The sequence below is a fragment of the Ascidia mentula genome, chromosome 5, assembly GCF_947561715.1.
Source record: "Ascidia mentula chromosome 5, kaAscMent1.1, whole genome shotgun sequence".
NCBI lineage: Eukaryota > Metazoa > Chordata > Ascidiacea > Phlebobranchia > Ascidiidae > Ascidia > Ascidia mentula.
The window spans coordinates 8,356,786-8,381,592 of NC_138570.1; the positions used below are offsets into that span (position 1 = coordinate 8,356,786).

The following is a 24,807-nucleotide window of genomic DNA, read 5'->3' on the forward strand; positions in this document are numbered from 1 at the left end:
GTTTTTGAAACCTTAGATACCAAATAATTAGCGAATTACCATTCAGACGTTTTGAGCATAGCAGTGTTTATCATCCAGTGTAACGAAAATCTGACCGCCAGACTGACTGGACAGAATGTATCCATCCACGGACGTGCAAGCACAACAAGTCAGATCCGAGTAAAACATAGAGAAGTCCACAGCTTGTAAAACTTATGCTCTATGTAATAACATAATTCCTAAAAAATATGGAACACCAAAATACGTGCGAGTGTTCACTCATGCGTAATATTTTAACCAATCAGAGTTCATATTGCAACTTCTTTCTTGACAGCTGATCAGAAGTTTGTTTACAAGTTACAGCCACTACTAAGCGTGATCATACTTGAATGCATAAAGTGGTGATAAAATCTGTATACTGTGTTGTAAATACATGTTGCATATGTCATGAAGTCGTAATACTCCAGCGACGTCTATGTCTATACAGATTGTGAATGTTCGGACTTTAAGAAACAAACGGGGCGAGATCACGCAGCTTTTTTATGCTTTTTGGATTCTATTATCTAAACTAAACTTAATTTTTTTTACATGTGAATAAGTATGTGATATTTTTCTATGCTTGGTGTCTTAACATTCATGGCTCTCTCACCTCAAGATAAACGGGACATGGACAAGTTCTTAAAGTTCCTATGTCTCAAAAGCACACAGATTATAGTACAGGGACGCTTGGGTAAAACGATCAAAACAAAATCGGTCCCAACCCCTTCAGGAGCTGAATGGGTAAGAGTACCTTTTTTCTTGACAAATTAATTCCATTTTTTTCTGGCAATTATGTGTGACTTTGGCTTATACTTAGTAATTTGTTGTTTTTTAAACAGTTTAATCTGGCCATAAAAGATTATCCTGAAATTCACCGTGAAGCTAAAGCATCAATGGCAAATGGATTACCGGGCAATGGCAAATCTTTGGTGATTGAAATTTCACTTCGAACCAGTGATGCTGACACTCTTGTGCTGGAAGTTTGGTCCATTGGTGTAACTAGCAAGTAATGCAGATAACAGATGTTTACAGAATACATATGTCAACTAGTTGTCTTTGCCTACATTTCCAGTAATATTTTTTTTCTCAAAACAGTACAAGTTGGTCAATTTGTCAATTAAAAAAAAAGTAAAAACAAACTGGCCCATATCACTAAGATTGAAAAGAATGCTGTGAAAAAATTAGGTAATGCATTAACATACAAAACATTAATTTGTCCATGTAATCATTGGTTGCCAATGTCTGATATGTCACTGTATGTTATGGGCCAGTTTGATTGTTTCCAAGATTGATCTACACTAGTGATGGTATTTCTTGCTAACAAGTGTTCATATTTCCACAGGTGTGATGATGTTCGAATTCACCACACAGTTTATAACCGCATGTCAATGCTTTTGAGATCTCTGCTGTGTGTTTCTCGGGTGACACCTGCATATAAATTGTCTAGAAACCAAGGAAATGAATATGTTATTTGTTACAGGTGCACCTCATAATGTAGCTGTCAATGGGTTATGGACAATATGATAAACTTCAATGTTTTTAGAGTCTATATGGGGCAGATTAGCCTTAATGGTCTTGGTGAAGGCTTTAAGACGTTACGGGTTGGATCAGTTGCAAGTCCTGTTGGGACTCTGACAATGTCAGCTGCATACCGAACTATTGAAAACTTACATGTATCAACTAAAGGAATGTAAGTTTTATGTTTACTTGTCACTAATATTTAAAACTAATATGTGATTGATATTAGCTCTCCTCAACTTTCTGGAAATCACTCTTTATCTGCAGCAAGACCATGTCATACCCTGACTTCAAGGCTTCGAACGTAATATGGATACTATTTATATTCTTACTATTTACACAAACATTAAAACATATATTTTTGGATTTATTATTCACTCACAGGCTGAGTGAAACTTCTGATACAAACCCTTTGGGAGGAAAAGGTTCCAGTTCACCATCATATAACATTTTTAATGCATCCCAATCTACATCTCCACAAACAGCCAAGGTAAACTATTTACATTTGGACTTTAAATGAGGTATATAAATTTTTTTTTATGATTTTTTATAGGACGGAGATAAAATTATGAATGCAAAAGCAATGTTTACTGTCGGCACACCTCCAAATTTGTTGGGAAGCAACACCCATGAAAGATTTCAACAAAGATCACATTCAGCAAGCTTTCAAAGGTGCACAGCAAGGCAATGATTTGGAGTTTTTAATTTTTTTTACTTTGATTCCCAGGTCACCACAAAACCAGTTTTATCGTAAAGGTTCAAGCCCAGTGAAAATAGCATCATCAGCTATTGAAAACAGTGGTGGGCACATAAGACATGGTAAACCAGTTGAACTGTTTTAGTACCTATAAAAGCACTCATGTTAACATGGTTATAATATAATCTAGGTTTTTCAGCACCTGTCTTAGATGCTGGAAACTTTACACAAATTAGAAGGCAAAAAAGATCTGAATCAAACCAGCAAACAGATGTGGTTGCACACAGTCCTTCAAATATTGGGGACACAGTGGCCACGACTTTTTGCCACTGGAACAACTCCAATGTTACAAAAGTTAAAGCTGATAGTGTGCTATTGCCTAACTCCCCGAAGCACTGTGTTCCAGTAACAAAGCCAAACAAAAGTGCAAAGGTTGTAATGGGCTGGAAAGATAGCTCAAATACCAACAAACAGACCACTAATTGTGCCTCCTCACCCCCATTTCCTGTGTCTGGTGCCTTTGTGACAGGCAGTAAAACTGCCTCCAAGGCTCAGGCAACATTGGCTGCAGCTGAAGCTGTGGTTTTGCCATTTACTGATCTTGTAAATATGAGCAACACATCTGATGACAACCTTTCTCAAAAAAGCGACTCAGACAATGGCCTGGAACTTAATGAAAAGAGGTAGTTGGCTATTAGTTTTTTCATGAATGTTTTTTGATGTTGAAATTTAATGTAGCTTAATGGACAAGAGGTCACATCCCAGAAGTGACAGTAGTGGAAGTCTTACATCCAAACAAAGTGGAGAGAGCTCTGGAGGCACTCCTGAGCATTACAAAAAGCAAGGAAATGACGACTTTGTTATGGTGGACTTGGTATAACATATTGAAAATATCAGCTTCGTTTTTGACGTTTTCACATATGTGTTGACCATTTGCAGAATCCAGCATTTGGTAGAGATGATTCGGTTGGTGATTTGGGAAATTTCTATCGAGAATGTGAAAATGTTCCTGAACTTATAATGTTTGAAGAGCAAAAAGGAACAGAAACAGAGGAGACCCTGGTAAGAAAGTGTATTACATCACATGAGGAGTATTAAGTATTTTTAGACTAATTTTATGCTGTTGGTGGAAATTTGTAAAACTCCACATGACCTTTCAAAAATACTAATTATAAGGGTCACTGTTACCCAACCAACCTCTTTAAAGGCAGTTACCTTTAGGTTAAGTTTGCTCCTTGTTATCTGATGACGATGAGAGCAAAGTTTTTCATTTTTCAATAATTTGCTACATAACCACACTCAAAATATAGTAAAATTAAAATTGTTAATTTTTATCAGATATTTGTTCCCCCATTACAAACTACTTAATTAATATTCCTAAAGTGGTTGAGTTAATGGTCACTAAATTTCTTTACACAATGGCTAGTAAGTTACTTCGTAGCCATATGCTTGCTGGATTGCACGCTCAAATAATAAATTTTTGTTCTTAAGCTCGATTTGGCGCAAGAGCTTGAAGATTATACCCAAGATATGAAGGAATTTGATGAATTTATCACCGAGCTCCATACGTGACATTTACGTGTTGTACAACCTTTTTTGTCACTGTGTTATTTCAATCATGCTTTTGTTTTAGTACAAAGTATAAATAAAGATGACCAACGGTTTTGATTGATTTTTTCCGTGTCGTGTTTTGGTGCAGGTGTCGGTCATATATGAGAAAAGCACAGGAAGTTTCCAGCAATTGACAATAAAGTCAACAACAATAACTTTTTAAGCCGCGTTTAACATCTAGCCCGGTATTTAAAGAAATGAATTTTTACATTTTTTTGAGGCCAGCTGTTTTTTAAAATACAAAAAAAACGAGTAGCGTAAGAAAAAAAGTGGTAAATTTTACGTACACCTATTTGCCGCTGATTACATGCTCCTGCCCTTCTCCTTGTTGTTCCATTTCGCTTGGCGGCCTGGCTTTTTATGCGCGCGTTTTTGTGGGTGTGGATGATATATTTTATTGTGTATCTGTGGTTAGGTTTATTTAAGGTGATTGTTTCAAATTAAAGGTGGATTTTGGACGTTTTTAAACTCGTGTGGTTGTAGTCATTTGCTAACTTTTATTACAATAAATGTTTCATTATCTTTTTCCACTTAAAATGTTGAGATTTTTTACAACGAATGTTTGAGATTTTAATATGGTTGTGGTCACAATTCATAGTTTAATAGGAAAGGTACGGATATTGAAATTTCTGTTACAATTACTGTTGTAGAAAGAATACTTATTCAGATACATGCTGTTTTGTTGTGAATAGAAAAGAGTCTCAACCCAATGGCCATTTTCAAATGAAATTTTACCCACATAGTTTTGGTCTGTTTTTTAGTGCAGTACTCGTTACATAGTTTACAGTTTGTAAAAATAATGAACGTTTGTTTTGTTGCATAAAGGCACCTGTACAGTTCTCAAACAGTCTGCTTTGATCATAATTTCACTTTGACTTTAAAATTTGATTCACCCAAAAACGGAATACTTGTAAATATTAAATGAACGGGAATCTAGAAACAATGGATCCGAAGCAAGAATATCACAGATTTAAGAATTGGAAACATAAAGGGAGAGATGCTGAGGTTGGTTAACATTTTTTGTGTTCTGTCAACTGGTTTGGTAACTAATTCTGTGTTTGACAGACGATGAGAAGACAACGCAATGAAATGTCAGTTGAGTTGCGCAAACAAAAACGAGGTGACCATCTCCTTAAAAGAAGAAATGTTCCTGTTGCAGATGATAGTTTAGATGAATCAGATTCTGAAACTAAACCTGTACGTAACTAAACACTCTGTTGCTGTTAAATATTCTAGTTTATGACCACTAACTGGTTTATTTAGCTTTACAACCTTCTAAGCTCTACGCAATCTGAACAAGTTTAAGTGACACCATGTAGCAAAATTTACACTAAATTGTGTGTTGTAAAACCTATTTGAAAACAATACTGTGTCTTTGCAAACCTTCAGGTCTTATAGCTCACTGCTTTTTGTCATTGTCCAGCTGTAACAAAATCCAAAAACTAAGAACTTAAATTTTTATTTAAGTAAACTAACTGATGCACAAATATGCAGTCTGTCATTTAAACTTATCTGCAATGTCCGGTTGACTTGAAGCACCTTTTTGAGTAAGCTTTTAGTAATGACCTGACAAATAACATTTCAGTTTGTTGTCTATACAAATATGTAGAAATTGTGTCATCGTGGCTGTCACTGTATTTGTCACAATAAAATATATAAGGGTAAGTGCCCACATAGTACGTAATTTGTTGTGTAGGTTGGTATGTGGATTCTTGTTCACCGATGAGTTGATATACGCATTAGATTTATTTTTTGATTCAAGCAGTATATTAGTATGTTACATATGCATTATATACATCTAATGGACTAGTAGTGGTTGCTCTTAGTTCATTGTGTATGACAGAATTTATTGGTAGTTTTTTTATTGTTTGGTGGTTGGCTTCATATTATTTTGGATTTAAAGACGTACTTGTCTGAGAATATTCGTATGTTTGTCAAAGCACCGTACCCTAAGAACTTAACTGAAGGATGTATTTACAATGTTTTACTGTAATATTATAGATGTCTTTAAAGTTGGATGAAATCGTTGCGAATGCGAAGAGTGATGATGAAACCGTTCAGCTCAATGCAGTTCAGCAAGCCCGCAAACTTCTTTCAAGCGACCGCAACCCTCCAATCGATGATCTCATCAGATCAGGTGTGATTTTTATCATTAGATATGTCAAACTTACCCCCAGCTAATGAGTCTTCATGCGATACAAACATCCTTAATGGCCATTCTGGTGACTTTAGTTTCCTTCTAAACATGGTTGGAAAATTATTAGAGGCTAATTGAAAATTGGAGTTGAAAGCTGAATGAAAAGACAATTAGAATCACATTAATGTCCCAACAGTTGGGACTAAAAAATATAGGTGTTCAGAAGACCAGAAATGAAAATTATTCTTAAATAAATTGTTTACAGGTATTTTGCCCATCTTGGTTCAATGCCTTCAGCGTGGTGACCATGCATCTTTGCAGTTCGAAGCTGCCTGGGCTTTAACCAACATTGCTTCAGGAACATCGCAACAAACCCAAGCCGTTGTCGATGCCGGTGTGTTCCAAATTTGTGTTTTGTGGTTTTTAGTTTGGTAGGGTTGTGCATTTAAATGATAATTTGTAAAACAAACAAAACTTAACCCACATGTAATGTTATGAAATTCCAGTTCTTGTTCAATGTAAATAGGGTAATTTTATTTGTTGATGACTCTTGTTTTTTAGTGTGTGCAACCTCTGTTAGCCATTGTATATGTAACTATAAAACGGGTCAAAACTGAACAAATAATGGCTAAACAAATAGTTTTAAACCTGCTGCTTGTTAATACAGGTGCTGTTCCCTTGTTTTTGAAACTTCTTAATTCCGAACATCAAAATGTGTGTGAACAGGCTGTTTGGGCTTTGGGCAACATAATCGGTAAGCTTGTTTTTCTTTTAATCGCCATAATTAACTTTTGCTATGATGCATAAACTTGTTTGGTTACTAGGTGATGGACCAGCGCTTCGGGACTATGTCATAAGTCTTGGTGTTGTCCAGCCGCTTCTTATGTTTATTAATCCAGATATCCCCATTAGTTTTCTCAGGTTGGTTTACATAACTCTCGTCATTGTGATTTTTTTTTGGTCAAATTTTTTTCTTCATCTCTTTGCTTTTTCAGAAATGTCACATGGGTGATTGTGAACTTGTGTCGGAACAAAGATCCACCACCGCCGACTGAAACTATTCACTCACTTTTACCAGCCCTGTGTGAACTGATTCACCACCCTGATACCAATGTGAGTTTATGTACAGAAAACAGTTAAAACACCGACAAGATGTCATATAAAACCCAGTACAAAAGCAATTATGTACATTGCATGAAGGAAAAAAGTTTTAGTTGCATCATATGCAGTGCAAAATGATATGTAATTTTTACCAAAAAAGAGCATTTTATATACTGTTGAGCTGTATTACACTGTGATCGCAAATGGGGTTTATCATCTGGAGGAACATTATATACATTATGTGATATGATAATATTACTATTTTATAGATTCTAGTTGATACTGTATGGGCCCTATCATATTTGACGGACGGTGGTAATGAGTTAATTCAGCTGGTTATCGATTCTGGAGTTGTCCCATTTCTTGTACCTCTACTTACAAATACAGAAGTCAAAGTGCAGGTAAACATTATTTCTCCAGAAAGGATATGTCCAACATTTTCGACGGGGGTGGCAAAAAAGTTTTGCATGAATAGCTTAAATTTGTGATAAATCAAAATGTTAGATTGTCCCACCTCCACTACAGTAACATTTACTTAGAGCTCCAGCAAAGAATGTGCTTGAAATGCTCAGGATTGTGATTTTAAAAGTTTTTTTGATCTTGCCTCAACTTGTTGGATAAAATTGGATTTGATGGCTGCACTGCCACTGTAACCTAATATTTCAAATGATAAGTGAGCAAATGACCTTACAGTGGAGTGATTTACTTTGGCATAAAAAGTATGAATGAAAACTGTTTTGCCAACAAGCAAAGACAAGAAAGAGCAAATTAAGTTAAATCCAAGAACTGTCGGTGCTGCTATCACATGACGCGCCTCCGACTTGTTGCTTAATGTTATTGTTGTACCCTTCTATCTAATAAACAGCATTTTAGCTCTGGCTTTCCTTAGGTCAGGTTACAAAAAACCAAAAAATATTAGCAGCGAAACAAAAATTACCTATAAGTCTGTGCTGTCAAACCATTTGCAGTAGCTTAGATACTCTGTTTTGCCATTGATCTAGCCAATCAGTTTGTTGTATAATGTGTAGACTGCCGCAGTTCGGGCTGTTGGCAACATCGTCACGGGAACAGATGATCAAACACAAGAGGTTCTCAATTGTGACGTACTAAAACATTTTCCTGCGCTGTTGTCCCACCATAAAGAAAAGATCAACAAGGTACTGTGTTGGTGTTGTATAAAGTAAAATGCTAAATATACTAATACCAATCAATTTCTTGCATGTGTTGCATTTATGATCAGTGAGATCAAACAAAGTTCTCTATGTTTGCAGGAGGCCGTTTGGTTCTTGTCGAACATCACCGCTGGCAACCAATCACAGGTGCAAGCTGTCATTGACGCAGGTCTCATTCCCCAGATCATTATGCACTTAGGCAAGGTTAGACCAGTTTGTATTTACCTAGAGTTACCGCATCCGATCAAGCACAATCACTGACAGATCAATGTCAGTCAAGTTGAACAAATTCTGCGACCCAAACACATTTATATTGTGTTGTAAATTTCTGACAAGTTTACAGTGCATTGTTGCCATTTTGCGATGGCAGTTATCTCAAAGTGGGGCTTATCACATTGGCAGAAACACATCATACTAATAATTGTATGCATTTCGCAGTGATTGGCAATAATCGACATACAAAATGTCCAATTGTATTCACAGCTGTTAGACATTTTTGCGCTAATCAATATTTCTCTGATGCAAACTTTAACACTGACCTAATGTATGGCTACCAAATACCTACCCCACTGAAGAAATGATTGAGAACAAAAAAAGCACAAACAATTTTAAGTTGTCTGTTTAATTTCTGTGTGTCAGCAGGTGCTGACCGTAGTCTGTTATCTCTATTACTATTGATTAAGAAAAGATTCTTGGGTGTGTTTGAACCCACTTTTTAGGTTATTGATTAGTTTTATTGATCAAATGGCGGATCTTTGAAAACGACTTAATTTTACCTGGGGGACAGTGTGTTGGTCAGTTGGGGGGATGTTCAATGTAATGATGCCATATATATTACAAGTACACTTTCTAATCAGAATTAAAAAATACAGGATTTAAAATGCAGAAATATTAGGCTGTTTAAATAACACTCCCTATCATATAAGAAAAACTGCTCTGAAAACCTCTAAAACGTAATTAGAAAGGACAAAAAAGATTTACGTCTTACTGTTTCACAACTGGATTTTTAATGCTTTCCGCAACCTATGACGTTGTCAGATTAGTATATACAACTTGCTAATTACATCATTCATTACAGAGTGACTTCCAAACACAAAAGGAAGCAGCATGGGCCATCAGCAACCTGACGATTTCAGGTAACAAGGAACAAGTGGCATTTGTTGTCGATCAAGGAGTTATCCAACCCTTCTGTAATCTGCTTGTGGCTAAAGATAATCAGGTAGGTGTTGGGAATATTTTAGTATGTTTGTGATACAGTAGAACCGAATTTATCCAGAACTTTGCCTAATTTGTATGAAATTGGAAGTACCAAAGATTTGTGATCTTGTTCTTGACAAAACTTCACATGATCTAGATCAGTGCTTCCCAACCTTTTTCAGTTCGCGACCCACTTTTAATGCAAGTTTTATTGTGCAACCCACAATGAGATATGACCAAACGAATGAAAACAATTTAATAAGAAAAGAAACAATGTATACACATGCAATTTACTATTAATGCAAACATTTAAAAATGCTTCGCGACCCACCTGAAATAGCTTCGCGACCCACTGGCTGGGAAGCACTGATCTAGATAAAAACCAATTCTGGCTTAAAGTTCTTTTTTTGCGTCTTGTTCTCTGTATTTGGGTGGAAATTCCCGCTTCAAAATTACATTCATAAACCAAACCAAGTCTCAGTTCCATGCTTATTCATGATATTCTTGCTTCACTACATTGTTCTTTACAATATTATAACGTCAGTGCTTGAGGTTAGCATCAAGTACTCAGCATTAGGCTCGAAACAAATGCCCCCCGACAATATGGAACTTTGCCCAATCTGGACAAATTTATGTTTGTGGGACAAATCAAATCCAGATTAACTGTGTATCCTTCTTTTTTTCTAAATTACTAAAAATTGCTATTAGTAAATTGGAAACTTATCTGAAAAGTGCACTTATAAAATTAGCAGCATCTGCAGTTGGAAATCACAATAACATGGTCTTGTTAGGTAAAAAAAACTCAAAAACAGGGCTAGGGGCATAGTAATTGCAATTATTGATTTGATTATAGTCTGTTTGGACTTAACAAAGTCACCAAAGGGTTAGGTATCCTTCTTTAAGCCGGAGATGTACTTTAAAACACAGTAATGGAATAATACATAATTTTTAATATACTCAGGTGGTGCAAGTTGTGTTGGATGGAATCAGTAACATTCTGAAGTTGGCTGGGGATAATGAAGCGGTTGCAACAATGATAGAAGAATGTGGAGGTATGTGATTTTCTTAAATATATTTGTAGGTCCAAACTGATATCTGGTTTGTTTTATCTATTATCTGTTTCTTCCCGGAATGTTGGTTTTCATTTTTTTTTCTATGTGCTGTATTTCAATTTTAGGACTGGACAAAATCGAAATGCTTCAAAATCATGAGAATGAAGATATTTACAAGCTGGCGTATGAGATCATTGATCAATTCTTTTCTGGAGATGTAAGTCAACAACCAAAAAAACATCAGTAGTATTAAAATTTTGATACTTATCAAATGTATAAAACACTGTATGTATGCCTCAATAATTTTTTGAGAAGTCAACATTTTTCGCTAAGTTTTGGATGGTTTTTAGCAGCACACATATTTTCCTCTACAGCCGGAGTTAGGTCCCGAAGAGGGCGCAATGGGTTATCAATTCGACCCAGCAATGTCCCTTCCATCAGACGGACAGTTCAAGTTCTAGTTGCGTCAACGCAAGCCGAGCCACTTGCTTCCCTAAGCTGCCCATCGTGGGAACGCTTGTACTTGGCGACCTCTCATTGTATGCCTGATGGCTGTGTTTTTATCAAACTTCCTCCCATGCGGATGTGTGCGCCTGAATGCTGCAAAATGTGTGAGTGTGAATCCTCCACTATGCGGGGATGCCTGTGTGAATGTGTGGTGCGAGTGAAACAACAATAAAGTACTTGCCGCGAATTCCCCCAAAATACACACCCCTGTGTGTTTCCCTCGACATCTTTCAATGCAATAGTCGTGAATTCCCCCAAACTACATCCCTCTGTATCTTTTCTTTCACTCCCAAATGGTTTATTATCATACAGTTTTTGTGCTTATCTCTAGTATCCTAAAAAAGCAAAACCGTCAGCAATCCTACTACTATATGGGACAACCATCTTTCAGGTTGATATTGGTATGAAATGTTGGAAGTTGAGGCTTTCAGCTTTACAATAATTTATTTATTGGCGAATGATTGTGTGCCCCAATTGTTTTTCCATCACCTTCAAGTGTGTGCTTCAGAAACGTTTCTGAATCAGACGGTATGTTTGCTATAGTTTTGCGTGTCATAAATAGCAGTGTTCCTTGCACACAATCTACATAGTCTCTTGGCACTACGGTATATGTGGCTAACAAATTGTACATAAAACTATTGAGTGTAAATAGATTCCCAGCTCTTGGTAGACCTGAACTTTACATTCATTGTTCTGTGTTAACAATAGAATTGCATGATTGCACGAATATCTGGCTTTTTTCATGCATTTGCAACGTTTGACGGCTCTGCATCAGTTTTGAACAATTCTCATTCAATATGCCCTGGCAAACAATAAATAGCACACAGGCTTTGAAAATTGGTTTTGTTACTCTTTGAAGGCAGGTTTCAGGCCAAGTTGATTTAAAATCATGTAGATATATTTAATTTATTGATTGGATAATACAAGTGGCAGCTGAAAATTCAATCTTGTTTTTATAGTACACAATGTCACATTTGTACAGTAAAATTACACAAAACAATAGTGCAATTGATACATGGTTTTAAGCACAGAATGAATACACTCCAGTGGTTTCGACTTACACAATGCCCCATGATATACAAGCAAAACAAATCAAAGGCTGTTCTTGGCTAAGTTGCATAAATTCAGTGAAACTACACATAGGGCATAGCGAACTCAATTGACTTGCTAGATTGTTGTGAATGTGTTCCTGCTTTGGTCCAAGAAAGCAAAGCTACAAGCAGTGATTAGTGTGCAATCTCACATCATTTCCACATAATTGGCTGGGAACAGACCATAGGAGCCGTCTTTCTGCAGCACACCTCTCCACCAACCCTCGTCTATCTGTTCAATCTCCGTGATAATGTCATCAGGGTCAAAGGTCAACTCACCTTCCTCTTCTGTAACATTAAAAGACAATTTAGTAGTCAGCCACATAGAGTGCTCGAACTGATACAAGAGAACAACAGATACCTGCTTGATAGTCATACAGAGCTCGCGCGGAAAGACCTCCACCAGGTACATCAGTATAAGCTTGGAATAAAACATTTTGTTTAATTTATGATACAAGCAAACATTTTGCCAACCATAGTTTGGGAGACCACAATCTGTAAGTATTACATTATCTGATTGCCTGGTGTGGCTGTCATCTAACTATATATATATATATATATATATATATATAAAAATAAAAATTCCGTTTCGACTGGTATTTGGCAGTTAAAAAAATCTTTATTCTGCAAATGAATACTTATACCATCATACTGGTTCCCATCTGCATAAGCTGGTTCAGACTGTTGAGCTGGCTCTGGTGCCGCTTCGTATGCATTTTCCTCATAATCTTCTTGTGGTGGTGCCTTGTAATATGAGGATGGTTGAGTAGTTGGTTCCTCTGCTATTTCATATGCCTGTTCAGGCTGCTGAGTTGGTTCGGGTTGGTTGGTTGGTTCTGGTTGGTAGGTTGGTTCTGGTTGATAGGTTGGTTCTGGTTGATAGGTTGGTTCTGGTTGATAGGATGGTTCTGGTTGGTATGTGGTTGGTGGTGGCTGGTATGGTGGTTCTGGTTGGTATGTAGTTAGTGGTGGCTGGTCCTGTTTCACCTCTGGTTGTTCACTAATGCTGGATGTTCTTGAACCACTTGAGCTATATTTTCTGAAACATAAACATTGACCTTTATTTTCCTAAAAAATATCACAGATGAAATGGACAATCGCCAGTAGAAACCACATATTTGTTGTACAAAATGTAAAAACAATTCCAAGGCATAAGTGGTATATATTGCTTATATTATATGACTTTTATATGACATGTATTGGTGTGATTGGGCGTATGATGATATAAACAATAATTCTTTGCCAGAAAGTAACAGATAATCTATAAAGCTGTAACTACCACTTGTTTTTAACAGATAAGAAATTGATCTGTGATAAAAACAAGATGCTCAGGTCAGTTTACAAAATTCAAGTAACATTAAATTTATGGTTAGGTATAGAATCTTTTACCTGACTGGTGGTGGAGCACTTGCTTCCTTTTCCCTCTGGGCCCAAATATTACGAGGGTTGGAGGATCGCTGGCTTATCATGCTTTCTGCTTCCTATATAATTTGCAAATTTAAAGTAAGGCTATTCTCAGAACAAAACCAGCAGGCCTATATATATCGATTGGCTTAATAATCTAATTGTTGGTATAAGCTCAGGAAACAAAAAGTAGTATTAGATACTCATGGAGAGTAAGTTTTTAATGTTATTTGGCTGTGAAGAGAATTTTTCATTGTAGAATCACTTGGGTATGTTCAATGGACTGTGATCTCCTTGCTCTTCTTATATCCTGAAGTGATTTTTCTTGATCCTTCTCTTGCTTTTCCTATGCAACATGATTTTTTCACACTACAAATCTTCAGAGACAAAATAAATATCAGGTTTCATTTATACTTACATAAGAAATAATTATCCGAAGCTCAATTTTACAAACTTCATATGTTGCAAGGAGAAGGAAAATTTCATAAAAACCACAGTAATTAGTCTACTCTGCTTGGTGGTAGATATGGATCTGTCTATACTGGTCAGGTATCCAAAATTACTCACAAAGAGTGGCAGACAATTAGCATCAGTATGATTTTTTATTATTAAGTATACAGAAATATTAATTTGCATTCTCTAATCGTCTGCCACCCTTCATGAGTAATTTTGGATACACTATTAATAAAGCAGTACAGTAGTTGTAATATACCCAGACTTCTTTCTCTTTTCTTTTTCGATCCGATTCATCATCTGCGAGTTTTTGTGCCTTTAGTTTGTCAGCAATGTCCCTTTCTCTCTGTTTTACCAATCGGTTTCTTTCTTCCTCCGACCTTTAATCAAACACAAACTTTAATTTGCACAGTGAGTTAATTATCAGGAACAGAAGATCAAATAAGGGAACAGTTACCCCATGGATGCCAGGCAAATGCTAAAATTGTGACAATTGTAAAGAAATGATTCTGGGTAATTGATACATGAGTTTTTCTGTGCTTACACATTTAATTTAATATAAAGCAGTTTGCCAAACAAAAATTTCAATTCAAAAGTACTTCAAAAAATGGTTCATACTGGTGATGCACGAAATGACATTTATTTTTATTTGACCTGAACTGAATATTCAGCAACTTTTGCAGCCGAATAAACCGAAACTAATTCAGCCAAATAAAGCGAAACTAATTTTGGTATCTCTTTAAATGCAATAAATTTAAACAAAACATGTATAAACTGAATGGTATCTACTATCATCCAACCTTTTATCAGCATTTAAAGAAAAACCTTGATGTTACAATTTACCAAGCAGGTTACAATAAATGTGAGCAACAACTCAACACTATATTTTTTTGACATTTGATTTTCATTCCTGCGTTAATAAAAAAAATCAATAGGAACATAATATACCTTTGGTACAGTTTGAACAATAATTTCAACACTTGCTAATTTATGTGTCTGGCTGATACATGCATAAAAAAATTATCAGTTTTAGTCAAATTTTGCCCGAATAATGTTAAAAACCTTAGTTTTGGTCGAATAAAGTCGACAAACCGAACTTTCAGTGCATCCCTAGTACATAAATGTACCTCTTTTCCTGTTCACGCATGGCAAGAACTTCTTCCTTTTTCTTGGCCATAGCTTTCTTTTTATCATCATCTCTCCTTTGGTCTTCCTCTTTCTAGTTTTTTTTGGTAAAATTTGTTTAAAAATTACTTTAAGTCCATGTACACACATATTGCATCACCAACTCAAAGAAAAATGGAATAATAACTCAACAAAAAAAAAAGGAACAATCAATAGGTTGTCAAACACCCTATAAATACCTGGACTTGCATCCAGAACTGATCGTTTCTGGTTGATTTTATTTCCTGCTCAGGGTTGGTTCGCTTATAAACTGATCCCTGCATGCATTTCAATACAGATAGCAATCAAATCAATCAAAATAATAAAAAAAAAGAAATATATAAATATATTACCAATTTCAGATTTTCACACAAAATTTGAAGTGAAAAATTGTAAACATAATGAAACAACAAACAGAAGAGTAAAATATACAAAATCAAAGTCACAGTGGGCACATTATGCCTGGGTCCATCAAAAAAGTGACTGGAAATTTGTTTGAGTAATTAGTGGCAATAGCGATCTCCATATTGCCTTGATAAATAAATTCACACCAGTGTTTAAAAATTATTGCACATAAAAATCATGCATATTCATAGCTACCATAGATCAAATGAGCAAACTTTCACCCTTGAAAAAACACTAGTTAAAACATCAGCTCACAAAAAACACTGCAATTTGTAAATTAATTTTGTGTTGATGTCATGGTAGCAACTTTTACACATATGTGAAACATAATATTTTATATTTTTTTTGCTAGAAGGCTTAAGTTTATTATGCCTAGTAGTGTCAGAAACAAAACGTGAAACGTAATCTTATCAATATCTGTTGTAAACCACTGGCCTTTATCTGTGTTTTCTACGGATAACATAGTAAACAAACAAAAGTGTACCGCAGGCTATTCCTTTGCTAAAAATTGTTTATTTACGTGTCAGGAGCAAATTAAATAAAAATGTCCTACCACCGCTGCTGGCTGGTCTGTGGTTTCTTGTGGAGCAACATATGCAAAGTTGGATGTTGACTTTTTGACCTGACGCATGATTTCTTCTGGAGTGACATCATCATCATTGCGAGCATAAATTACAAAATGACTGCCCTGCAAATATAGATTGCATTTTTATTAAAAAGGCAATTCACATTTAGTGTTATATTTGTGGTAGAACCTGCACAATGCAAATGGCTAAAAGAACAAAATAAAAAAACAGCATTTTTGCATAAATTCCTTTTGCATAAATACCTTAAAAAATCTTGTGATATCTTTAACATGATTGGCACATGCACCCTTCCGTGTTGCTGGCACTCCATCTCCCTGCTGCAAACACCAACAAATTGGGAGATTTACACATTAACATGGGATTAATATTCTTTAACTTACCCAGACAATAATCATAAATTTCTTCATATTAGTGTTTGGATCATTTACTCTAACAAAGGCATACATGATTTTTCCACTGTTAAACTCAGACTCCAATTCATCCAGTCCTTCATCTTTAAAGAATAAAAATAACATTGCCTACTTTTATTTCTTTCACAACCTAATATTCGTATGTATCAAAATTTACCTCCCGTTTCCTGAACTTTTAACTCATTTTGGTTTCCTACATATGTAAACAGTGCCCTAGAGTTAAAGAAAAAACATTGGCATAATATTATAATTTTTATACATGTTTATATAAGTGCAAAATTAGTTGGTTCTCGTCATTTTAGTGTATCAGTGTAGCATAACTTTCTTTCCCATTGCGACAGGAAAAGTTAATTTATGGAATGAAATTAACCAATGAGATAAGCACTATAAATTAAAAAAAACATTAGACAATCTTTAAAAAAACAACAAAAGTGAACAAACTATTTTTATGTACATACAATAGCTGAACAAATAGTGAAAAGTTTCAGTTTAAATAAATTTACCAATGAACCAAATACAAAATAGAACATCCAGAAATGAAAGTTGGGAAAGAAGTAAACACAGAAGTGAAACTAAATGAAATCTTACCAGTCCGTGTCTGTCTTGTCATTTATCACATCATTGTATGCAGCCAGCAACTCCTGCTTGTGTGCAAAAAAGCTGACACTCATTTCAGCGTTCAGTAAAGTATTAAACTTCCTGTAAGAAAATTTGCAGCATTTAAAACTTACAAAGTACCACAACTGGCTGAACCACCAAGAACTGATATGCTATAATAATAAAATGATTTAAATTTTGGCTCAAAACTACTGTAAACTTAAAACATTTTGCATTTTAACATACAAGGTCACTGTAATACCATGACAAATCAAATTGTTGCAATATATGAACTATTTACTATTACTTCGGTTTTATTACTAGAGTTTTATTATGTTCGGTTTTCTAAACAAACAAAAAATAATTTCCTATAGAAGGGCGATAAAAGTTACAAAAAAAATTGATGATTAAAAGTTTTCAGCACTTTGTCTTAAAACTCTTTTCTCTTCTTCGACAAACATTTTTTCTCTATTAGACTGTCCCATATTTCTTTTGCGCTTCTCTTTATCTCTGAAAGTTTCTACTTTCTGATGCTTGACCTGGAAAGCAACCTTTTCGCCTGAAGTGTCAGTGTGTTGAAATCCTGCAAGATCGGAATCTAAGTCCTCCGGCCTTAGCCTTTTTGCAGGGCCTCCTTCGCTATTGTTTTTGTACATCTTCGACCAAGTAATCGCATGATCAACAATCTCCCTTGGGGGTTTCGGGACTTCCGGTTTTGGTTTTGGTGGAACTAATGTTTGGGGAAATTGTTTAACCAATGCTATATCTGGTTTCTTGTCCTTTGCACTTGATTTTATGTCAACTGTTGGTAAAGAATTTTCCCAAGGTTTGTACTCTTTGGGTGTCACATATGGAGCCTTTTTAACCATTCTATTCCAGTCCATTTCCCCACTGATATGACTGGTTACAAACTCTGGTGTTTTTGCGGAAGCTAAAGCAGTCAAGGGCGGGGGAAGTGCACTATTGGCTTTTTCCTCACTGTTTACAACGTTTTCTTCACTGGCTGCATCATTTTCATCATCAGTAGATTGTTCCTCATCACTGCTGGCGACAGCAAAAAAAGACATTGGATCCGAGGCCATCACAGGAAAATTAAAAAATATTTGAGCTGCAGTAATAATATGAATCTAATCACGATCACCTAATTATTGAACAAATTCCTGTGACAAAGGGAATATTTTTTGTGCTAAGTGTTTTGTAACACCGACTTTTTTGTGCTCAGTAATGATAGGTTGTAAGGTAGCATACAATGTGACTCTGGATAATCGAAAGCCTAATAAATTTGTTTTAAATCTTTAACAAACATTTCCTACTACTTATCACATATACACACAGGCTACATGTTCTTTATACACAACATTTACTGATGTCTTTAGTCTCTTCCAGTACCACCATGATGTTACAGTGACCAGCATTTAACTAACATATTTATTCATTTTGTACAGCCAGGCCTATACTGAATAGATAGCGACGTAACCTCTTTGCAAACTTCTTTCTTATGGTGAATAACGTCGTGGTTTTAACATCTGCGAAGATTCAAAACCGGAATGTCACTTCCTTATAAGTTGCAGATTTTGACTTGGAAACGCATCACCGGTCACCACCCCCGCGCCTCGACACTTGTTTACAACCGCTCAACCGGGCCGTGGCCATAGAAATTCTTAAAACGAAACTTGGGTTTCGTGCCGGTAAACATGCCTAACTGATGTTTTTTACCAGCGTTGGTTAAAAATACTAAAATTTATAAAGCACGCCTACGTCGAACAGCCTAATTTTGTTTTTTAAAAAAACAAGCCTTTCTTTGGTCAAATCTCAAGGTTGAAACGAAAAACGAATGCAAAACCGAAACGAACAAATACAACGAATGTCAAACAAGAAAAAGCACGATCCTTTCACGTCTGACCGCATGAAGAAATCGCCACATGCAATGTACATTCCACACCAAATGGTTTTTTTTATCCAAACTCGCTACAGCGAAGTCTCGGTCGAAGAAGCGACATCGGGCTGCAAAAGTTCTCCGACGCCAGGCAGTGTGGAGGTTGCCTTCGGGCCCCTGTTAATAAAGGTCGTATCAATGCCCACAAGCGAATGAAGAAAACAACAAAACACTTACTTGTCTTGGGATGTTTTGGTCTGTTCAGCTGATTCATCTAAAAAGCAGAAAACAAGTGACATGGTGCTATTCGCACTTTGTAGACGAGCAAATTCTAACCTACCCGTTGCAAGTCCGTTGTCTGTTTGTTCGCCAATGCAGGTCGACGTCGGCACAACGTTTGCCACAGGGGGCTGTTGGGCCAACATTCCATCCATTTCCCTATACAGTGTATACGGTAAGTTCAGTTTGACATGACCCCGAAATACACAAAAAGTCACATTAGTGAAATATAAATTTCTTCATAAGCTTTTCATCTTTCGCCTTCCAAGTTCTCGTGTTTGAAACAGTGACTACGTTACAGTAAATTAAAATTGGTCCTGTTAAAATTGATAAACTACCAAAAACTAGAGCAATTTGTGGAAACACGCTGAACCCGTGCGACACATCGTTCAAACAGATCCCAACCTGGCAAAAGCCGAAGATTGTGCTGGTCTCTGTACGGCCACTGATTCTGGTGCGTGATAAAACGATCCTTGCTGTTGAACCACCGAACCAGGCATTTGATGAGCAGCAGTGTGCATTCCACCAACCCCATGAACCTGATGCAAAAACAGGCTTGTTACAAATCACCTAAATATGTTTATTCGGGATTTTTACAAATAAGGAAAAAAACGATCCATTGACTATATTGTTGTAAATTTATGCCGTAAGGCGTTCGTACCTTTACAGCAGCGCTGCGGCGGTTGCGAATGGTTTTTAAAATGTGTACAGTGTATAAGACACAGGTAAATTAAAAAATTTCCTCAACCTACTTACGTTTGCTTCCAGTCTTTTAAGACCATTTACAAATACCAACGAAGTAAAAAGTAGATTGTACAAATTGTGAGTTTTGAGGTTGTTTTTTTATTACCTTAGAGTGTGCCGGAACCGGATTTCCGATAAGCAGCGACGAATTGGGCCCGTTCTGAACAAAAACGGCCGGATTTGGTCCCGTAGCACTTTGTCCCAAGGGTCCCCGATGGCTCATGTGAGGCTGAAGACGCATTGTACCTGAATGAAAACTATGGTTATTTACAAACTATGGTTACACGATGTAATTGTATGCCAGGGCGCGGAGACTATCACAGATTTTTTGGGAAAAGATGGCGTTCACGCGCAATGACAAATAAAGTATGTTAAAACACAACACAGTATTTATTAACTACGTATTGGAATTTTGTAGCACTAGTTCTGACGTTCGCTATAATAACGCATAAAGTGAAAAATCTTGCTTCCGTAACGCAAAGAACAAGTCCATTATTCTACTCTGCCAAACCGTATGAGTTACCGGGTGCCATTTGATGTTGGTTTATATACATGGCGTGCGGGTGTCCTCCCGCTTGAAGTTGTTGCACAGGAATTCCAACACTGTGCGTCGTACCGGGGCCCGTCCCTGGTGCCTGGCCCACAACACTGCCATCCAGTGTTGGAAATACGAGCGTGCCGTTAGAGTGGCTGTAAGAGTTGAGGTAGCGGGAGATTCGCCCGCCTCTTGTGTTCTCTGTGACGGCATAAAGCCAGGTGGTGCCCTGTCCCAACCGTCTACGTTTCGGTCTCGGCTGGTATGTCCAATCTGGTAACAGAGAATTTTAGATATGCAGAAGTGCATACAGTTTGACAATATACACATGTCTGAACTATAGCTTCGTTTCGACAACATAACAATTGCTATGGGTAAATTTACAAACATTAGTATACACCTTACAATGAAGGTGGTACCTTAATTATTGATTTAGTTATATACCTGGATGATCAAGCTTGTGTTGGCTTTTGATCTTTTCTGCTTGATCGAAATACGGTTTTTTTTGACCTGGCGTCATCGCATTCCATCGTTCACCCAGTCGTACACTGATGTCCGCGTTATTCAAACCTATTGAAAAAGTCCTTATTCGATTTTGTGTCAAATACGAAAAAGTATTCTATGGTTAACGTAACATGATAAATCATTGAAGAAACAATAATACAGTATTTGATTAGCAACGGTTTAAGGTATATCTCACTTCTGCGTCATTAACATAATTATTTTTTAAACCCAATGATAGAAAATGGAATTAGGCTAACTGATAAGGGCCCTTTGCTTTGGCAACGCAAACAATTACCGCATGGAAGTGTACCTAAACGTTCAAAATACCTGTGGTGAGTGTTTAGGACTGAAACTGCGACAAACTGATATCTTGGTCTAAATTTAAAATTATCTTTTTAACAACTGCCTCGCGTGGATTTTTTCTTCTAAATTTCAAACTTCTTAAATAGCAACCTGGGTTGTTTTTGGCGTACGACTGTCTTTTTTGTCTTGCCCACACCATGAAGGCGTTCATGGGCCTCTTGACTTTTTTCTGCTTGGGGTTCTTGCCTTCCCGCTTACGGTCTGAGGACTCGTCGTCATCGCTATCGTCTTGCCATTCTCTCTCCGGCTCTGGCATGTACGTCTCGTATGTGGCACCGGCCTATACAAGATATACGACTATCTGTGTGGTCACTGCTGTACAATGGGAAAAGATTCCTTTGGTCGACCAATGTCGACTTTTCGCTTCCTATGCTTTGTCAAACAAATTGAAAATCAAACAAGAAAAAATTATCATTAGATTGCATAACGTTTATTCAATGTTCGGAATTTATCCGATTTTAAGTTCCAAAGCCATCAGTTATCAAAAACATGTCATGCTCTGTTAAAAATATGTTGAATAAAAAGAAACTTTTTATTCACAATTTGTTACTAATTAAGATAAGTCCCAAATATAAATTTTAGCATCCTACTGGCATTGTGTTCATTGAAGGTGTCAAGTAATACGGATTGCGATATCCCGCCATTCCCATGTTGCTCGACGGTCCGATGAGATTGAGGTTCGATCCGTTATCCACCAATTCGTACTTGAGACCGTCGCAACTCGACTGCAAACAAAGGGAGTAGTTAAAGTTGGCCTAAATGAAACAGTACAGTTACAAGGTATTACAGCAGCTCGGTAGCATTGTCCGTTCATCCCAAATGTGTACTGAGGTACGAATGCTGCTGGCGTCTGACCAGACCTATAACAAAAGGTTACTTTTTTTTATATATTGAAGAAGTTTACTTCAAAAAAACACGCTTCATTTCACAACTTTTGCTGTAAAGTCTCTTACATTTAGAAATACAGAATTTATTTGGATTGCAAACTGGAACGAACCATTGTTAAAACACCAAACCTCCGCTTAAAAGGTTACGTTTATTTCGTGTTTGCGGTTTTAGCATACCCGTACAACGAAGCATTGTTGCCCTGCATGTGTGGTTGGTATGCAAACGAGGGACCAGCAGACTCGAATTGAGAGTAGCGACCAGCAGTGGTGGAGTGTTGCATCGCCGGCTGGGGGTAGTGCAATGTGGGGACGCCGTTTGGGTCTGAAAATTTACATGGTAGACACTTTTTGTCTTCAGTGCAACAAATGAAAACGATTCTCGCTAGCCTCACCCTGTACTCCTGGCTGACCCTGTAAAACTGCCTGATCGCTCCCGTACCATTCTGTGTTTAACTGCTGCTGTCCTGGCTGATAGTAAGCTTGTTGCTGTTGCTGCTGGTCCTGTTGACCATAATCTAAGTACTCCTGCGTGAAACCGATTACTGCTTATACCTCTATCTGTTTAAAGGTCACTGTTCATGCATTCAATTCTATGCTTGCCTACCTGTTGAACAGTCTGGCCGTACATGCCTGGTTGCATTGTCTGTGGTTGCGGTATGGCACCCACGGCACAATTACTCATATCGGCAAACTGCTTAGACTGCTCGCTACTGTCTCCTTCATTCACGCTATCGCTTTCGTCGCTGCTTCCAGATTGTTCGGCTGGTTTTTAGGTAGAATGCGAGAAAAACATATGTTTGTGCTGCAATAGCTTATTACAGCTATAGCGCATATGCATAGTGGTAACTAACCATAGCACGTCAGTTACAAACTGCACAATTCGAAATATATGTTATAAACACAGAAATACCTTCGTCGTCCACGTTTGAATTCGGCGCTTGGCTGTCACTGGCTGTAGCAATGGTATAACTGCGTGCAAAAGAAAATTACAGATGATCGATACAATGTCCGCAATATAAACAACTTCTACCTTGCAGCCACGATATCTTGCTCATTGGCGTTGGTTTGGTGGATCACAACTGATTGAGGTAAAAACGCACACATCACAATTCCCTTCTAAAATGGACAAAACCAAGAAACTATGCGAACTTACTAGACTGTTTTTGTGGCATTTCGTTCAATAGCGACGAATCTATGACCACCGCCGACTCCTCCTGCCCATCCTCCTTTACCACTGTTACTTGCTGCATTTTGCCACTCTCCTGGAAACAAAAATGCATTTCCAAGCTATAAGACCAAGCCAAACGTGTGCAGCATTGCAAAAATACACTTACAGGTGGCATGTCGACGTCAACGCTACTGAGACTGATAATGGTCAAGTCCTGTGCCTGCTGTCCCATTATCGCTGCCTCCCCAGCTGCTGCAATGGAAATGAACGGTTCAGAGAGGGAGAAAGGTTTAAAATAGTTTTCAGCGCGTGAAAATAGCAGGTTTAGTGAGAGTACCCGCTGGTCACGCTTGACGCGGTGAAAACAAAGCTATTTGCTATAAACACTGCAACGTATAATGTTGTAACTTATTTAGATACTATCTAGTAGGCTGTTTAAGTTTAAACGAGTGACTATTTTTACCCAGAACTATTATTACAAATTCGTTGTCTACATACAGCAGTACTTAACATACCATTTACACCGTCGTCAGTTTCACTAGAGTTTTCGCCAGCGACGGTGGAAGCTGCAATGGTCTCTGGTGCAGACGTTGATATATGACCCGGTACACTAGCTTCACCTGAACTCGCACGTGGGTCAGAACCACGCTGTGGTGAAATTCTTCTGGTAGATCGCGCAGCACCATTATTACACTTGCTCTGCTGAACGTTCGAAGGCTGTAATAAAAAGCACAATAGCAGTACTGAGACACTCCTTATATTTCTTTTCACGCTCGCACTGCGTGTAAGGCGCGTAATATTTGTCTAACGACACCCCCATTCACGTGCTGAGGCGTGTTTGGAACGCTTTTTACGATTGCTACACGCACAACAGGGAAAACAACAGCGCCGTAACTGTATGCGCCCTTTCCCTCAGGCAATGACATGCCTCGATATTTCTACAAAAAGCAACGCACTTTGGTCTAGCCTTCTAGCGCAAAACCGACAGTGTGCTGCGATTTTAGCGTCTGTATACTTTCCGTGAACTTAGAAGTTACATTCTACGTTTATGACCACTGACAACAAGGCATGGTCACATGACGAGCTGATGACGAGGTGTTTCATGGTTTACAAGCACGTGCAATAAACGTAACCAAATGTACCACGCTGCTAATGGCTATAATACAACCTGCCGACTTCGCCAACAGTTACTTGGACCTAAGATCTATCTATATAATCTGGACCTAAAGATAAGCGTTGCCCAGGAACGGCTTTCCACTGAACAATTAAGAGAGATGTTCAATATTTGTTTTCGGTGCGATTGGGCCCTTTCATTTCACTGGATGTCGGC

The 24,807-nt window shown here is 37.3% G+C and overlaps 6 protein-coding genes across 8 annotated transcripts; 2 read left to right on the plus strand and 4 right to left on the minus strand.

Moving 5' to 3' along the window:
• The first annotated feature begins 578 nt into the window (after positions 1 to 578).
• On the plus strand, positions 579 to 3,905 carry LOC145902432 (autophagy-related protein 13-like). Its single transcript, XM_082990392.1, has 12 exons — positions 579 to 759; positions 858 to 1,024; positions 1,361 to 1,498; positions 1,562 to 1,708; positions 1,766 to 1,840; positions 1,921 to 2,026; positions 2,090 to 2,208; positions 2,264 to 2,355; positions 2,424 to 2,916; positions 2,972 to 3,107; positions 3,173 to 3,295; positions 3,725 to 3,905. Exons 1-12 carry the CDS (start codon positions 595 to 597, stop codon positions 3,803 to 3,805), a joined length of 1,842 nt encoding a protein of 613 aa, XP_082846518.1. The 5' UTR covers positions 579 to 594; the 3' UTR covers positions 3,806 to 3,905.
• Positions 3,906 to 4,672: 767 nt separating this feature from the next.
• On the plus strand, positions 4,673 to 11,641 carry LOC145903774 (importin subunit alpha-4-like). Its single transcript, XM_082991914.1, has 14 exons — positions 4,673 to 4,849; positions 4,910 to 5,041; positions 5,846 to 5,981; positions 6,247 to 6,375; positions 6,649 to 6,735; positions 6,806 to 6,902; positions 6,977 to 7,094; positions 7,352 to 7,483; positions 8,111 to 8,239; positions 8,354 to 8,458; positions 9,333 to 9,473; positions 10,413 to 10,503; positions 10,629 to 10,720; positions 10,878 to 11,641. The coding sequence occupies exons 1-14, from the start codon at positions 4,766 to 4,768 to the stop codon at positions 10,962 to 10,964; spliced, it is 1,560 nt and encodes a 519-aa protein (XP_082848040.1). The 5' UTR covers positions 4,673 to 4,765; the 3' UTR covers positions 10,965 to 11,641.
• A 140-nt stretch (positions 11,642 to 11,781) lies between these two features.
• LOC145903775 (drebrin-like protein B) lies at positions 11,782 to 17,318 on the minus strand. Of its 2 annotated transcripts, XM_082991915.1 has the most exons (13): positions 17,113 to 17,318; positions 16,682 to 16,737; positions 16,495 to 16,607; positions 16,357 to 16,431; positions 16,081 to 16,215; positions 15,323 to 15,400; positions 15,086 to 15,177; positions 14,218 to 14,338; positions 13,771 to 13,851; positions 13,491 to 13,582; positions 12,746 to 13,140; positions 12,463 to 12,522; positions 11,782 to 12,389 (listed from the first exon to the last, which is right to left on the minus strand). In XM_082991915.1, exons 1-13 carry the CDS (start codon positions 17,193 to 17,195, stop codon positions 12,250 to 12,252), a joined length of 1,521 nt encoding a protein of 506 aa, XP_082848041.1. In that variant the 5' UTR covers positions 17,196 to 17,318; the 3' UTR covers positions 11,782 to 12,249. The 2 variants fall into 2 exon arrangements, with proteins under 2 accessions (XP_082848041.1, XP_082848042.1); XM_082991916.1 differs by lacking the exon at positions 15,323 to 15,400 and having other exon boundaries at positions 16,084 to 16,215.
• A 210-nt stretch (positions 17,319 to 17,528) lies between these two features.
• Positions 17,529 to 18,277, minus strand: LOC145903777 (UPF0690 protein C1orf52 homolog). Its single transcript, XM_082991917.1, has one exon. It carries the CDS (start codon positions 18,201 to 18,203, stop codon positions 17,529 to 17,531), a length of 675 nt encoding a protein of 224 aa, XP_082848043.1. The 5' UTR covers positions 18,204 to 18,277.
• A 605-nt stretch (positions 18,278 to 18,882) lies between these two features.
• On the minus strand, positions 18,883 to 20,260 carry LOC145903283 (uncharacterized). Of its 2 annotated transcripts, none has more exons than XM_082991355.1 (5): positions 20,127 to 20,260; positions 19,682 to 19,815; positions 19,338 to 19,435; positions 19,235 to 19,271; positions 18,883 to 19,174 (listed from the first exon to the last, which is right to left on the minus strand). In XM_082991355.1, exons 2-5 carry the CDS (start codon positions 19,809 to 19,811, stop codon positions 19,077 to 19,079), a joined length of 363 nt encoding a protein of 120 aa, XP_082847481.1. In that variant the 5' UTR covers positions 19,812 to 19,815; positions 20,127 to 20,260; the 3' UTR covers positions 18,883 to 19,076. The 2 variants fall into 2 exon arrangements, with proteins under 2 accessions (XP_082847481.1, XP_082847482.1); XM_082991356.1 differs by having other exon boundaries at positions 19,334 to 19,435.
• A 552-nt stretch (positions 20,261 to 20,812) lies between these two features.
• On the minus strand, positions 20,813 to 24,581 carry LOC145902838 (uncharacterized). Its single transcript, XM_082990936.1, has 13 exons — positions 24,522 to 24,581; positions 23,993 to 24,194; positions 23,644 to 23,729; positions 23,463 to 23,571; positions 23,340 to 23,388; positions 23,220 to 23,278; positions 22,914 to 23,071; positions 22,702 to 22,834; positions 22,487 to 22,631; positions 22,210 to 22,282; positions 22,013 to 22,147; positions 21,000 to 21,125; positions 20,813 to 20,828 (listed from the first exon to the last, which is right to left on the minus strand). The coding sequence occupies exons 1-12, from the start codon at positions 24,579 to 24,581 to the stop codon at positions 21,120 to 21,122; spliced, it is 1,215 nt and encodes a 404-aa protein (XP_082847062.1). The 3' UTR covers positions 20,813 to 20,828; positions 21,000 to 21,119.
• Between the last annotated feature and the right edge of the window lie 226 nt (positions 24,582 to 24,807).